The 13135-nt window shown below is 47.2% G+C and overlaps 1 protein-coding gene and 1 long non-coding RNA gene across 6 annotated transcripts in view; both read left to right on the top strand.

The window, feature by feature from the left end:
• The window catches only part of PPP2R5E (protein phosphatase 2 regulatory subunit B'epsilon), an 89282-nt gene that overhangs the window by 4161 nt on the left and 71986 nt on the right, over positions 1 to 13135 (top strand). For 2 of the 5 annotated variants that reach the window (XM_079947680.1, XM_079947683.1), the window contains exon 3: positions 12135 to 12298. In XM_079947680.1, coding sequence (XP_079803806.1) covers positions 12135 to 12298 — 164 coding nt within the window. Of the gene's footprint in view, positions 1 to 9305; positions 9726 to 12134; positions 12299 to 13135 lie in introns of those variants that run through there. The other 3 variants (XM_079947684.1, XM_079947682.1, XM_079947681.1) reach the window with 3 other exon arrangements.
• LOC307208818 lies at positions 4887 to 7369 on the top strand. Its single transcript, XR_013835244.1, has 2 exons — positions 4887 to 6368; positions 6400 to 7369. It is a non-coding gene; the product is annotated as an uncharacterized lncRNA (long non-coding RNA).

The following is a 13135-nucleotide window of genomic DNA, read 5'->3' as shown; positions in this document are numbered from 1 at the left end:
AGAATCACATGAATTCATTCCTAACAGATTCTTCTTGAGCTTTTTCTGGGTGGCTTGCGCTTCGGACAAGCAGGCCTTATAGTTTGGAAGCTTTCCCTTTCTGGTTTAACCCCATTACTTCTTATGTTGTGGATAAACAAGTGTCACTCCCATTTTTACATGCTTTATTTTTAATAAAGTGCACATGCCACCTCTTTTTAGATGAAACCATTCTCCGTTCCTTTCCAGCCCTTTATCACTTTTTAAAAGTTCCCCTGAATTTTCCAAATTACCACTACCTTCTCGATGCCAGCGGAAGTTATTTTCAGCTAGCTGCCAAAAATAGTGTAGCTGCATGATCCTCAGAGAGGAAAAATGTGTCAGAAAACGGATTGAGGATTGCAATGACACTTGGGACTTTGAGGGCAGAATGATAAGACCACAAGAAACCCCTTGCTGGATTTGAGCCAGGGGTCAACACTGCTGCCAACAGTGGCCAGTCAGGAAGTCCCACAAACAGGACACAAAGGCAAACAATACTCCCCTGTGATTTCCCCTCCCCACTTCCAGCAACTGGATAATTTGTTAAACCCCAATCATGTCTCCCCTTACGTAACACCTTTTTCTAAAGCTCCAGACATTTTAACGTTTCTTCATACTGAAGGCATTTCAGCCCTTTATTTTAGTTGGTTGCTATGTCCCACCCCTTTCCCACTCTCAAGATGATATACTGTATTTTTCGCTCTATAGGATGCACTTTTCCCCCTCCTAAAAAGTAAGGGGAAATGTGTGTGTGTCTTATGGAGCGAATGCAGGCTGCATGGCTATCCCAAAGCCAGAACAGCTAGAAGGAGCGCTGCGCAGCACTCCCTCTAGCTGTTCTAGCTTCTGGCTTAGCCGCGTGAAGCCTCCGCAGGGCACGGGAAGCCTTCATCCCTGTGCCCTGCAAAGGCTTCACGGGGCTATCCCTGGCTTTTGCCAGAAAAGCCCCCAAGAGCTGCGCTCCCTTTAAAGAACCGCGAGGAGCGTGTGCGCGGCTCTTGGGGGCTGTTCCCCATGGAGGGAGAAAGTCAGCCCGTCAGTGACAGGCCCTTCTCCCTCCTTGGGGAAAAGCTTGCAAGCGCCGCACACACACTCCTTGCAGCTCGTGAAAGGGAGAGCTGAGCAGAGCCTGGGATGTATACAGGCTCTGCTCAGCACTCCCTTTAAAGAATTTTTTTCCCTTGCATTCTCCCTCTAAAAAATAGGTGTGTCTTATGGTCAGGTGCGCCTTATGGAGCGAAAAATACGGTAATTACATGGGGTTCTCCCCATTCAAGAACTGGCCAGACAGAGACCTGCCTAGCTTCAGCTGCATCGTATGCCTTTATACTATGCCTTGGAACCTACCAAGGAATTTGCTGTTCACCTCCAGCAAACAAGGATTACTTTTCCCCTGTGCCACCCCACGACTCCCAAGTTTTCTTTTCCAGTCACCACCTATTCAGACTTCATCAGTCTATATATAAAGTTAGTAAATTTCTTGTTTTCTACAGAAGGGAATGTGACTGAACAATTATTGACAAAACAATCCTAAATTATGAGATTATAATAGACCTAATATGTAAGATTCCTCCCCCCTCCATTTAAATATACTCCAAAGCAGTATTGGGAAAATAATTGCTGCTAATAATGCATTTCCATCAGCTGATAATTGCATCCTGGAGATTACTCCTCCCACTTGCTCCAACAGGAAGGAATTATGCAAATTATCTTAGATTTTCTGGCTTTGACAGCTGGGAGTAGCTGCTGTCTTCGAGTTTTCTGACTTGCCTACTCCACACTGACAGGTCCTCTGAGGAATTCTATCTTCATCTTTACTTAACATGTACTATCTTCAACTGAAATCTGCCTCACACAGTGTTGCTGGGCAGGGATTCTTAGCCAGAACAGTATGTCCCAAACATTACAGTTGTCAGGTGTTCATTCTTTCAACAGTTGATCCGTATTTTGTAAAAGCCATCTCTAGTGGCTTTTAGCAGAATATCACTGAATGTTGAAAGCCAAGAGCCGCGCAACTGTAATTTCTATCAGCAAACACAGATATCATTATGTATTAAATAGCCAAAAGATATTCAAGCCACTACACACACACACACACACACACACACACACACACACACAGTGTTTCTTGGAAAGCAGTTGTGATCTACTTTAATTGCAGTGTTTCACAATCTTGGGTGCTTTATAATACCATTCATAGTCATACACACATAAATAAAGGTGGCATATTTAAAATGACTGAAAACAAAAACCACCTTAATTACTGCATAGCTTCCAGTGCTCAAATCTCTTAAGTTGTAATAGCAGTCTGGAAAAAAGTTACAGGGAACGTTTTAGAGAAAATGATTAAGGGTCGTCACCTAAGCCCAGAGAACTAGCCATGTTTGATGCTTTAGTTTAAAGCTTCAAGTTAGATGGTTAAAGACCAACTAATTTATTATTGTATGAGCTTCTGTGGACCAGAGTACAATTTAGATACAGAGTCTATAGAGTCTAACAGCAATAGCTGTACAAGTGGTCTGAGCAAAAATGGTCAACGCCAACTTTTAACATCACATTCATAAAATCGTATCACCATGCTCCATGTTAAATGCCACCTCCTTAGCACAAATATGCATTAAAAGGGTGGAAAAGCCCACCCCTTTCAACACAGTCCTTAAGTGTGTTTACTCTTAAGTCCTATCCAGCGCAACAGGCCTTATTCACTATCAAGTGTGCTTAAGACGGCAACCTTTAATAATATTTATTCGTATCACTGTGAGCATGGTAGGCAATTAAAAGTGTTGAGATATAACTGCTTTCCTCCAGGTAACATACTTTATAAATATAATGCAATAAAATCAATAATTCTATAGAAAAATATTGTGCAACTCAGCATATCACATACTGATCAGCATATAATTATATCTAATTTCTCAATGAGGTTTTCCACACTATAACCAAATATTTCAAATAAGCAACACGAAAAAGGAAGCTAAATATTTTCTTTTTTTTTTAAATGATATTAAACTTTCCAATAAAAACATACAAATACAAAACAACTACAATAAAAACAAACACAAACAAACAAAAAGAAAACAACAGATATAATTTTAAAACTTATTTTCATAACCTAATTTCCCCGACTTCCTCATACCTCACCGTCTTGTATTCTAGTTTCATTATCCCATCAGCAACTCCATTCCCTTATTTCCCCAAATTTTTTATAAATTCCATTCCTTTTCTTACTCTAATGTCTCTGAAAACCACAATATTTTTAAATCCATGTCAATCTAACATTCTTTAATCTTATAATATTTGTTAAGATAGTCCTTGAAGCTAAATATTTTCAAATGTGTTATACTTACTGTGCTTTTTACAAATTAATATTTCATTTGCTTCAAGGTCAGACATCTGCATGTCACATGATAGGAGTTGGTAGCACGGTATCCTTCAACATAATCTCTTTGCTATCAGATATACCATTGAGATAAAACACCCTTTATTATTGGGTGTCCAACTTGAATTTAATGAAGGGGCGGCAATATTTTATTATTCTTATTTGCTATGCTCATGTAAACAACAACAACAACAAAAAGGATGGGTGGGATATGGTGTATAATTTTTAGAAAAGGTGCATACAGGTATGAGGAAGCAGAGTCCTCCTATAGCTTATCTCTCTGTGTTCTGTTATTTCAGGCACTTTTCTTCTGGTCTGGTTGCAATGCCAGATGTCAGCCAGGCAATGAGAAAAGTGTCTGAAGTGATGGGGCACGGCAAGGTAAGGTGTGTGTATGTTTATTTGTCACGATGAACATAGGCAGCTATTCTACATTTACACTTTTAGTCCATCTAGTCTTATCTACTACACCAGGGTTTCCCAACATCCACTGAGCCCTTGATGAGTTTATAAAGCTGTTGCTGATCCCAAACCAAATTCTTAGGAATGTAAATGAAGGCAAGTGAAGAAATATCAATATATAATCTACATTTACTAATCAATCAATCAATTACTGTTACTATGAATCATTATCTATATAGTGAAAAAGTGCAAATAACAACAATACATATTTTTTAATCTTTTCTAATGAGCTTCAAGGGACGCGGGTGGCGCTGTGGGTAAAACCTCAGCGCCTAGGACTTGCCGATCGTCAGGTCGGCGGTTCGAATCCCCGCGGCGGGGTGCGTTCCCGTTGCTCGGTCCCAGCACCTGCCAACCTAGCAGTTCGAAAGCACCCCCGGGTGCAAGTAGATAAATAGGGACCGCTTACCAGCGGGAAGGTAAACGGCGTTTCCGTGTGCTGCGCTGGCTCGCCAGATGCAGCTTGTCACGCTGGCCACGTGACCCGGAAGTGTCTTCGGACAGCGCTGGCCCCCGGCCTCTTAAGCGAGATGGGCACGCAACCCCAGAGTCGGACACGACTGGCCCGTACGGGCAGGGGTACCTTTACCTTTACTGAGCTTCAACAAGTACATGGATATTTGGCTGTAGGTATCACTGTTCCTTGAGGGACGCAGGTGGCGCTGTGGGTTAAAGCCTCAGCGCCTAGGGCTTGCCGATCGAAAGGTCGGCGGTTCGAATCCCTGCGGCGGGGTGCGCTCCCGCTGCTCGGTCCCAGCGCCTGCCAACCTAGCAGTTCGAAAGCACCTCCGGGTGCAAGTAGATAAATAGGGACAGCTTACCAGCGGGAAGGTAAACGGCGTTTCCGTGTGCGGCTCTGGCTCTGGCTCTGGCCAGAGCAGCGATGTCACGCTGGCCACGTGACCCGGAAGTGTCTCCGGACAGCGCTGGCCCCTGGCCTCTTAAGTGAGATGGGCGCACAACCCCAGAGTCTGTCAAGACTGGCCCGTACGGGCAGGGGTACCTTTACCTTTACCTTTATCACTGTTCCTTAATGTTCTGGAATGGATCCCGTTCGCATCCCGAGGTACCAATGTAGTTGGAAGGGTCCTTGAGGGTTATCTAGTCCACTCCCTGCAATTCAGGAAAGGTGTGTTGTATAGATCAATAGTTCATTTTCTGAAGTACTATTCTCAGCTCCCCATTACAGGTGCAGCAAGTTTGTGAAATAGTGGTATTATAGTTTGAGTTTGAATGGTAGTAATGCCTTTCCTTTGTTGGCTTTTTTTTATTTCATTAAATTTGCAACATAAGTCATCAAAATAAGACATGATCTTTACAGTGCAACAACTCATTACCCAGTGATGGTTCCACATATTTCAGAAGTTCTACAGCTGAATTGGCTAGTCTTTGTAAACAATCTTCCTTTGAGAGTCACTGTACTTTTGTATGCAGAGGCAGCTGGGTGAAATTTTTACTACTATTTTCACTTAACATTGCAAAAGGCCACCTGAGCCTCAAATGACAGCAAAGGATCCAGGAGCACCCACAAGCTATGTACCCACTCCTCCAGAAAGAGTGTAACCCCATCAAGAGAAGGCAACTGCCCATCCATTTGGTATAGGGAACTACCCACTAACTGTGCCTCAGTGAGCTTCAATTTGTTGACTCTCATCCAGTCTCTTACCAAGGCAAAACAACTGTCCTGCACACCCATGTAAAGGAGAAGTAGAGCTGTGTGTCATCAGCATATTGCTGACAACATACTCCAAAACACTGGATGACCCAACTCAGTGGTTTCATGTCGATGTTAAACAGCATAGAGGATAAATTTGAACCCTGAGGAACCCCACAATGAAGGCTCCACAGGGCTGAAGAACATGCTAAAAGTATCAACCTCTGGAATAGACTATCTGACCACTGAAAAGCAGTGCCACCCACCTACCCCCAACTCATACAGCTGCTCCAGAAGGATACTATGGTCTATGGCATTGAAAGCCACTGAGAGGTTGAGAATTAACAGGACACATTTCCCCCCCCTCCCCTGACAGAGGTCATCATACAGGGTGACCAAAGCAGTTTCTGTGCCCAAACCAGGCCTATACCCCAACTGAAATGGATCTAGAAAATCAGTTTCCTCCAAGAGTGCCTGAACCTGATCTGCGATGATGCAATCAAGAACCTTACCAAGAAGAGGAGATTGGCAACTAGCTGGTAATTACTTAAGATTTTCTGAATCCAGGGCAGGCTTCTTAAGGAGTGGTCTTACCCCTGCCTCCTTCAAGCAGGCAGGGACCACCCTGTCTCGCAGGGAGACATTAACCACCTCCCTAGCCCAGCATGCTGTCCTCTGCCTGCTAGTTTTTATCAGCCATGGGGGCAAAGATCCAGAGGGAAAGCGGTCCCCCGACTGATTCAAGTACCTTGTCCACATCCTTGAGCATTACCAATCATGAGAACTGGTTCTACACCAGAGCTGTGTACAGCCCACCATCTGTATCTCTGTGGTAGTTCCAGAGCTGTGGTAGTTCCAGAGTTCCAGAGTGGTAGTTCCAGAGCAGATCAAGAACTACAGGGGCTGACAGTGCAATGGTGTGATTCCTAGTCACCTGGAGCTCCAAGAGTGCTCTAGGCTTTGGAGGGGCTCAAAATGATGGAGAATGTCCAAGATGGAAGTGGCAAATTTACTCCTCAGAGATCTGGACTGCAGGCAACTGCAAGCAAGAAACATTAACATATTTAGTTCAAAAATAAAGTTCTTTATTTACTTTGGGGGGGGGGGAATCCACAGTACTTGCCAATCACTGCTGGTGTCCCACTGGAAGCAACTGCTGCAATATTACCTGTGGATTGTCGTATTTCTCAAAATACTCCCCCAAGCACAGGAAGATCGCCTCACCCTTCAAGTCAGCTTTAAATGATTTGGCAAACGGAAACACACTGAATGTGCACCTTTTGCTGGTACCGCAATACCTTACATAAGTCAAAAGACTATTACAATTTCCAAACACTGACTTGCCCAGCTGGATAGGAAATTAAACTGTTGAAGTCACTGTTATTTGAACATCATGGACTACCTCATTAACAAGGTGCTGAGGGGAATTGTTATTCAGTGCAATCCTCTTCAAAACAGGTCCTCCATTCAATTTCATAACCATTTGTATAACTACTTTTTTGGCCAGTAGAATGAGCTCCTTGCCAACATTTTGCAGCTTTCCTTTCTTTGCCATTATAATGGCAACATAGCATGGTCTGAAATACTGCTGTATTGTAAGATCATTTTATTTTAAAAGGATTCGTCATTGGCAAGGGAAGTGCACTCTGTACATGGTTGAACTATTTATTGGGAACTGTGAAACTTCAAAAGCTACAGACATTCTCCAGTCTATTTCCTTCAGACACCTTTTGCAACCCCCACCTTCATATAGGGCAAACAAACATGGCTGCCCCCAGGGCTTTTTTTCAGTCAGAGCTCACCTGAATTCAGCTCTGGAACCTCTCAAGTAGGTGCCATTGCCATTCTAAGAGAACAAAGGAGAATTTCTTGGTGAGCCCCAGCACCTCTTTTTCTAGAAAAATTGCACTGACTGTCCCCATCATTATCTCATTGGGCCCCAGATGTGAGCCCTAATTCTTTCTTAAGCAATGAAGTGGCATGGCTGGTCTGGAATTTTGGGTGGGGTTTTTCATATGTTGCAACACTTCTCCATACAAAAACCAGCACCATCACTCCCTCCCTCCATGTGGAAACTTTATACAGAAGCTAGGACGGTGTCTTCTCCTTGGCAAGCAAGCTAATTTCCTGACACAGAGGAAATACTTTTGGACAGTGGAGTATTTCATCATACAGATCCCCATATGTAGTCAGGACACCACCCCAGTGAGGACAAATTCCAAGGGCATGTATACTGACTGGCCAAAGGAAGAGGCAAGGCAAGACCATGCTGCATCCTGCAATCTGTCACAGCTGGCGCATCACTGCACCTGGAACACTAACCCACGCCTACTAAACGAGCTTCTTTGAGGCAACGAAACGGCCCAAAGTTATTTGGGCAGGGCAGAAGAGCATGTAACTTCTCCTCGTTCTCTGATGTCCAAGCTGCCTTTCTTCAGCTGCCTCTCCAGCCTGGAAGCAGCACCCAGATAGGCGCCAAGCCCTCACAGGCTCCAGGGGCTTCCTCCTCGCTGCTGGGCTCCTCTCAGACGTCTCCGCCCCAGGCTGCCGCTTCCAGGCAGGTAGGCATAGGATCGCACCTTAAACCAGCGCGCAAACCGCCCCGCGGGGTTTGCTTTGTGGGTTCTCTCTCGGAAACGTCGCGCGGGTAGCTTTCCTTCCTCTTTCCCCACAAGCCCGGCAGCTGCTCCGCAAAATAATAACAGAATCCGCCTCGTAGAGAAAAGGGGCGATCCCAGGATCAGCGCACGCGCGCGCGGCACCCGCAAAAAGGCGACACGGGCCGCGGCCAGCGAGCTTCCGCTTCTCCGCACCCCCCCCCCCCAAGTCCCTTAATTTCCAGAGACAAGGCGGAAGCTGACCCCTCGCAAAGGCCCGGCGGTCGGCGCGCAGCACCCCGCTTCCCTCAGGAGACCGCCGCCGCCGCCGGCCGTTGTGGGAGATAGGAGGACCGCGGGACTCCGGGGGAGAAGGGGGGGCGGCGAGAACCAACCCACCCACCCACCCTCGCCTCTCCCCGCCAGCCCGCCGGTCTCCCTTCCCTGACAGAAAACGCCCGTACCACTCGCCTCCCGCCGCGGCCTTGTCCTCTTCCCGCTGCTGCCACTTGAGGCGATACGAAGCCGGGGGGGAGGGGCCGGAGGAGGAGGAGGAGGAGGAGGAGGAAGAACCGACTTGCTTCCGGCCCAATGAGGCTTCGCGTCGGACGTTCTGGCGGGGTCGGACGTCAACGGTGTCGGCACGCGCACGCCCAGCCTCGGCTCCTCCTCCTCCCCCTCCCCCTCCATCGCCATCCTCCCGAGGGGCGTGGGTGCGAGGCGGGGCCTCGAGGGTCCCAGCATGTTCGGCTGCGAGCGGGGGCCTGAACGGCTGGCTCGGCTGACTGACTGACTGACTGACGGTGTATGTGTGTGTGTGTGAGAGAGCGAGAGCGCGTGCGCGCGCCGGAGAAAGCGGGAGAGGGCGCGAGCGAGCGTGTGTGTGTGTGTGTGTGTGTTTGAGAGAGAGAGACGGGAGAGGGCCATGGCCGGAGCTCAGTGACTGACTGACTGACTGACTGACAATAGGGACGAGCGAGAGCCGCCGCAGCCGCAGCGACAGAAGGCGGGGAGAAAGGGAAAGAGGCCGCCCGAGAAAACCTTCCGCAGCAGCAAGAGCAGCGCCCGCCGCCGCCGCCGCTTCTCCTCCCTCCTCCTCCTCCTCCTCGCCGCACCCCGAACGAAGGCAGCTCGGGCCGCGCTCGCCCTCCTTCCCCGAGGCCGCCTCGCCGGGAATGTGAGAGAAGCCGCCGCCGCCGCCGCCGCCTCGGCTACAACCGCAAGAGGAGGAGGAGGAGGAGGAGGCCTCTGGGGCGGCCGCCGCCGTGTCGTTGGGGGGAAAGGAGGGCGGGAGCGGGCCGAGGGCGGCAGCGCATGGGACCGGAGGGAAAGACGAGGAGAAGCCGCCGCCGCCGCTGCCGCTGCCGCTCTCGCCGCTGATTCCCGAAGCCGCCAACGCCGCCCTGCGCTGGGGGAGGCCGCCGAGGCCTACCAGGCTGCCGCTGCTCCTGCGGCAGGAACCGCGCCGCGGCCAGAGAGAGGCGCAGGCTGCACACGCGCGCCGGCCCGGCTCGCCCTCTCCGCCTCCGCCGGGGATCGGGGCCTTGCTCCTGCTGCTGCTGCTCCTTTTTTCTCCTCCTCGTCTCTGGATTCTCTGCCGGGAGGGTTCAAGGTAACTTCCAGAGAGAGAGAGAGAGAGAGAGAGAGAGCAACCGCCCGGCCGCGCGTGTTGGGAGCGTTGAAGGGAAGGCGCGAGGGGATCGCCCCCGATCCGCCGGGACGAGGTGCTTCCCCCTCCCCCCGGTCACCCGCTGTCACCGAGCGGGTCGCTTCCGTCGCTCTCGGCCCGCCGGTGTTTCCTCCCCGCGTTGCCTCTGACAGCCGGTTGCTCCGCAGGCGCCCAAACGCCGCCTCCCCGCTTAAAAATAATAACGGTAATCCCCGGCTTAAGCCTGCGCTGGCCCAAGGGGGTGAGAAGGGAAAGCTCGGGGGAAGCGGGTGGTGGGGAGGGGAAGGGAAGGCCACGCTGGGATATTAATAACACCCCCCCCCACCGCGCGCAAACACAAATAAATAAGATCTATTTCTGCATGATTATGTCCAAGGAAGCAGCCGCCTGCCGCTGGGAGGGAGATCCGAAAGCGGGAAGGGCCCCTCTTGTCCTCTTCCGCGCCCCGCGTTGCCTGCCGACTGTCGCCGGGGCTCGCCGGGTTAGAATTAGACCCTTAACGAAGCGGGAAGGGGGGGGGCGTTGCTAAATTTACAGCCGAGAAGGGCCGCCAAAAGCTTCTTGCTGACACAATGATCCCGCCGTCGAAAGGATCTGCTTGAGGGCTTGTCCATTAATACGGTTAGCCGTTCCATTTTGAGACGCCGCGAAAATATTCCAGGAGAGATGGAGACGTAGTCGCAAAGGGTTGTTGACAATGCGAGGATAAACCCCTGCCTAGCAGGCCCGGGAACCTCGGAGTGCAGCACCAGCCTTTGCATGCTTATTCAAGAGTGAGAGCCAGGTTTCCCTTTGAGTAAGCATGCTTTGCATTGGGCTGTGAGTGCAGGGGTGTTTTTTGAGTTTCGGGTTCCCACTGGAGGACCAATAACATCCTTGTTGTTTGTGTGGAGCTTTTCTCAAATATGCCTTACAGGCTAGTTTTATACATCTTCAGTTTGGAAAACTGTGGCATCCTTTAGTAGAGGCCTCACATCTTCATGGTGTATTTAATATTTTAATTTTTCATACTTAAATTGATAACCATAATAATAACACAGTATCATTAATCTTTTACATGCAAGCTGTGTTAGTCAGGATAACAATGCCGCAACGGCCATGAGAACGATAAGTTGATAAAAGTATGGATTGTTGTAGATAAAGCTGCTCTCACTGCTGAGTGACAAGGACTTGTGATTCCTTGTAGAGGTTGAGAGTACTGTAGTTTTTGTACACACAATTCTGACACACACACCCCGCGCTTTTTACACAGCAGTGGTCATCTTAAAAATCAACATGGAACTCTCATATATGAAAGTTCAACTTTTGGACTGACACAGGGCAATAAACATTTAAATCAATATTCAATGATATTTTATACAGTAATGCCCTTTGTCCTGCAAAGGTCTTGTGTGTATAGCATAGTCCCATTGACTTGAGTAATGTGTCCTGTGTTGATTTCAGTGCCCACTATTTGCAGTATGAGATCTTGCTATTATGTTTGCTGCTATTTTAAAATAGTAAATCATAAGTAAAAAACTTTATTATTTTTAAAGAATATAATATGACATGTTTAAATAATCCATGATGACAATATCTTGTGTTTCCTTACATGTAAGGAGAAGGTGTTGTAATTTTTTAAAATCGATCTACTTAGTGAGGTTGTGGGTTCACAGGGGTTATTAGTTTTAGGGTTTTCTGGCTTAGGGCAAGGAATTGGACTACAACACTCCCAGCACTTCCCCCAATTTCAGTGACTCAAGAAATGGGAAGCAAAAGAAAAAGGGAATTGCAGGTTAGCACCATAGGTAATGGACATGATACATCTTTGACTAACTGAACTCAGTGTCAGACTCACATTGCCATTACATAACTGTGATTACATGTTTAAAATATCGTCAGATTAACTTAGGGGTATCTGGAGTATTGTATTTATGCAATAAGGACTGAAAGGCTCATTATTTCCAGAAACGATTCCTAATAGGAGAGTTCATGCCACCCATTTAAAGATGTTATGAATTTGCTTTCCCTGTGTTGCTTGCATAATTGCTATGATGCATGAACTTAAAAAATATCCTCAAAAAGAAAAAAAAGTGAATTGGAGCAAGAATGAGAAAAATAAAGACTGGTGCAGCTGCATATATGTATGTTCATTGCACTGGTCCCTTATTATTGAGGGATTCTCATTGCATGTATCTTGTCATACTAGGACTGGATGGACCAGTGGACAAATTGGATTGCCCTCTAGGTCAGTTTCTCAAACTAAACTCTGCAGTTAGAGACAGATTTCTTGCTGGTATGATCTTTAAGGGGCAGTGAAGTGTGTGTGTAATATTTATTGGAGAAATTCTTAAAGATCTTTGTTCCTTTCAGTAGGGATATGTCCTCAGCACCAACCACTCCTCCATCAGTGGATAAAGTAGACGGATTTTCTCGGAAGTCCGTCAGAAAAGCCAGGCAGAAGAGGTCGCAAAGTTCCTCCCAGTTTCGGTCTCAGGGCAAGCCTATAGAGTTAACTCCACTGCCTCTGCTAAAAGGTAAGGCTCTACCAATCTTTATCAGTTGGAAAACAATGTTTTAATTATAAATAAGTTTTGGAAGAGTCAGATAATAGTTGCTGTTTGCAGAAAGAAAACACAATAAAAAATTCCATCCAGTAGCACCTTAGATACCAACTAAGTTTGGCACAAGGAGAAGGGGACGACAGAGGATGAGATGGTTGGACACTGTTCTCAAAGCTACAAACATGAGTTTGACCAACCTGCGGGAGGCAGTGGAAGACAGGAGTGCCTGGCGTGCTCTGGTCCATGGGGTCACGAAGAGTCGGACACGACTAAACGACTAAACAACAACAACAACAAGTTTGTTATTGGTATGAACTTTCATGTGCATGCACATGAAAGCTCATACCAGTAACAAACTTAGAAATCATCTATGAGTTTAAAAAGACGCTACTGGAAGGATTTTTTTATTTTGTTTCGACTACGGCAGACCAACACGGCTACCTACCTTTATGCAGAAAGAAAGTTCACACTGGATTACAGTGAACTCTTTAACTGCTCTATAGGTGTGTAATGTATGTGTAAATTCTATTGATGCTTATGTTGAATAACTGATTGCCAGTTCTGTTTATCATAATGTAGTTGCAATATTAGCAGACAGTGCATGTGCTGGGAGTTTAGTGGTTGATCACACAGCCTGATTATTTTCTGCAGCATTTAAGCTTTGACAATTTCTGCAGTTTCATTGGGAATCTAGACCATTGAAAAATCTGGGAAGCCTTTGTATATATTCTCTACCTTTCTCATTTTTACTGTTGGATCTTTTCAGCCTACCAAAAGTGTGCAAACATGGAAAATAGACACTGTGTTTAC

This window comes from Podarcis cretensis, assembly GCF_951804945.1.
Source record: "Podarcis cretensis genome assembly, chromosome: 1".
NCBI lineage: Eukaryota > Metazoa > Chordata > Lepidosauria > Squamata > Lacertidae > Podarcis > Podarcis cretensis.
The sequence above is the reverse complement of the archived record's forward strand: the minus strand, read 5'-3'. Positions and strand labels throughout refer to the sequence as shown.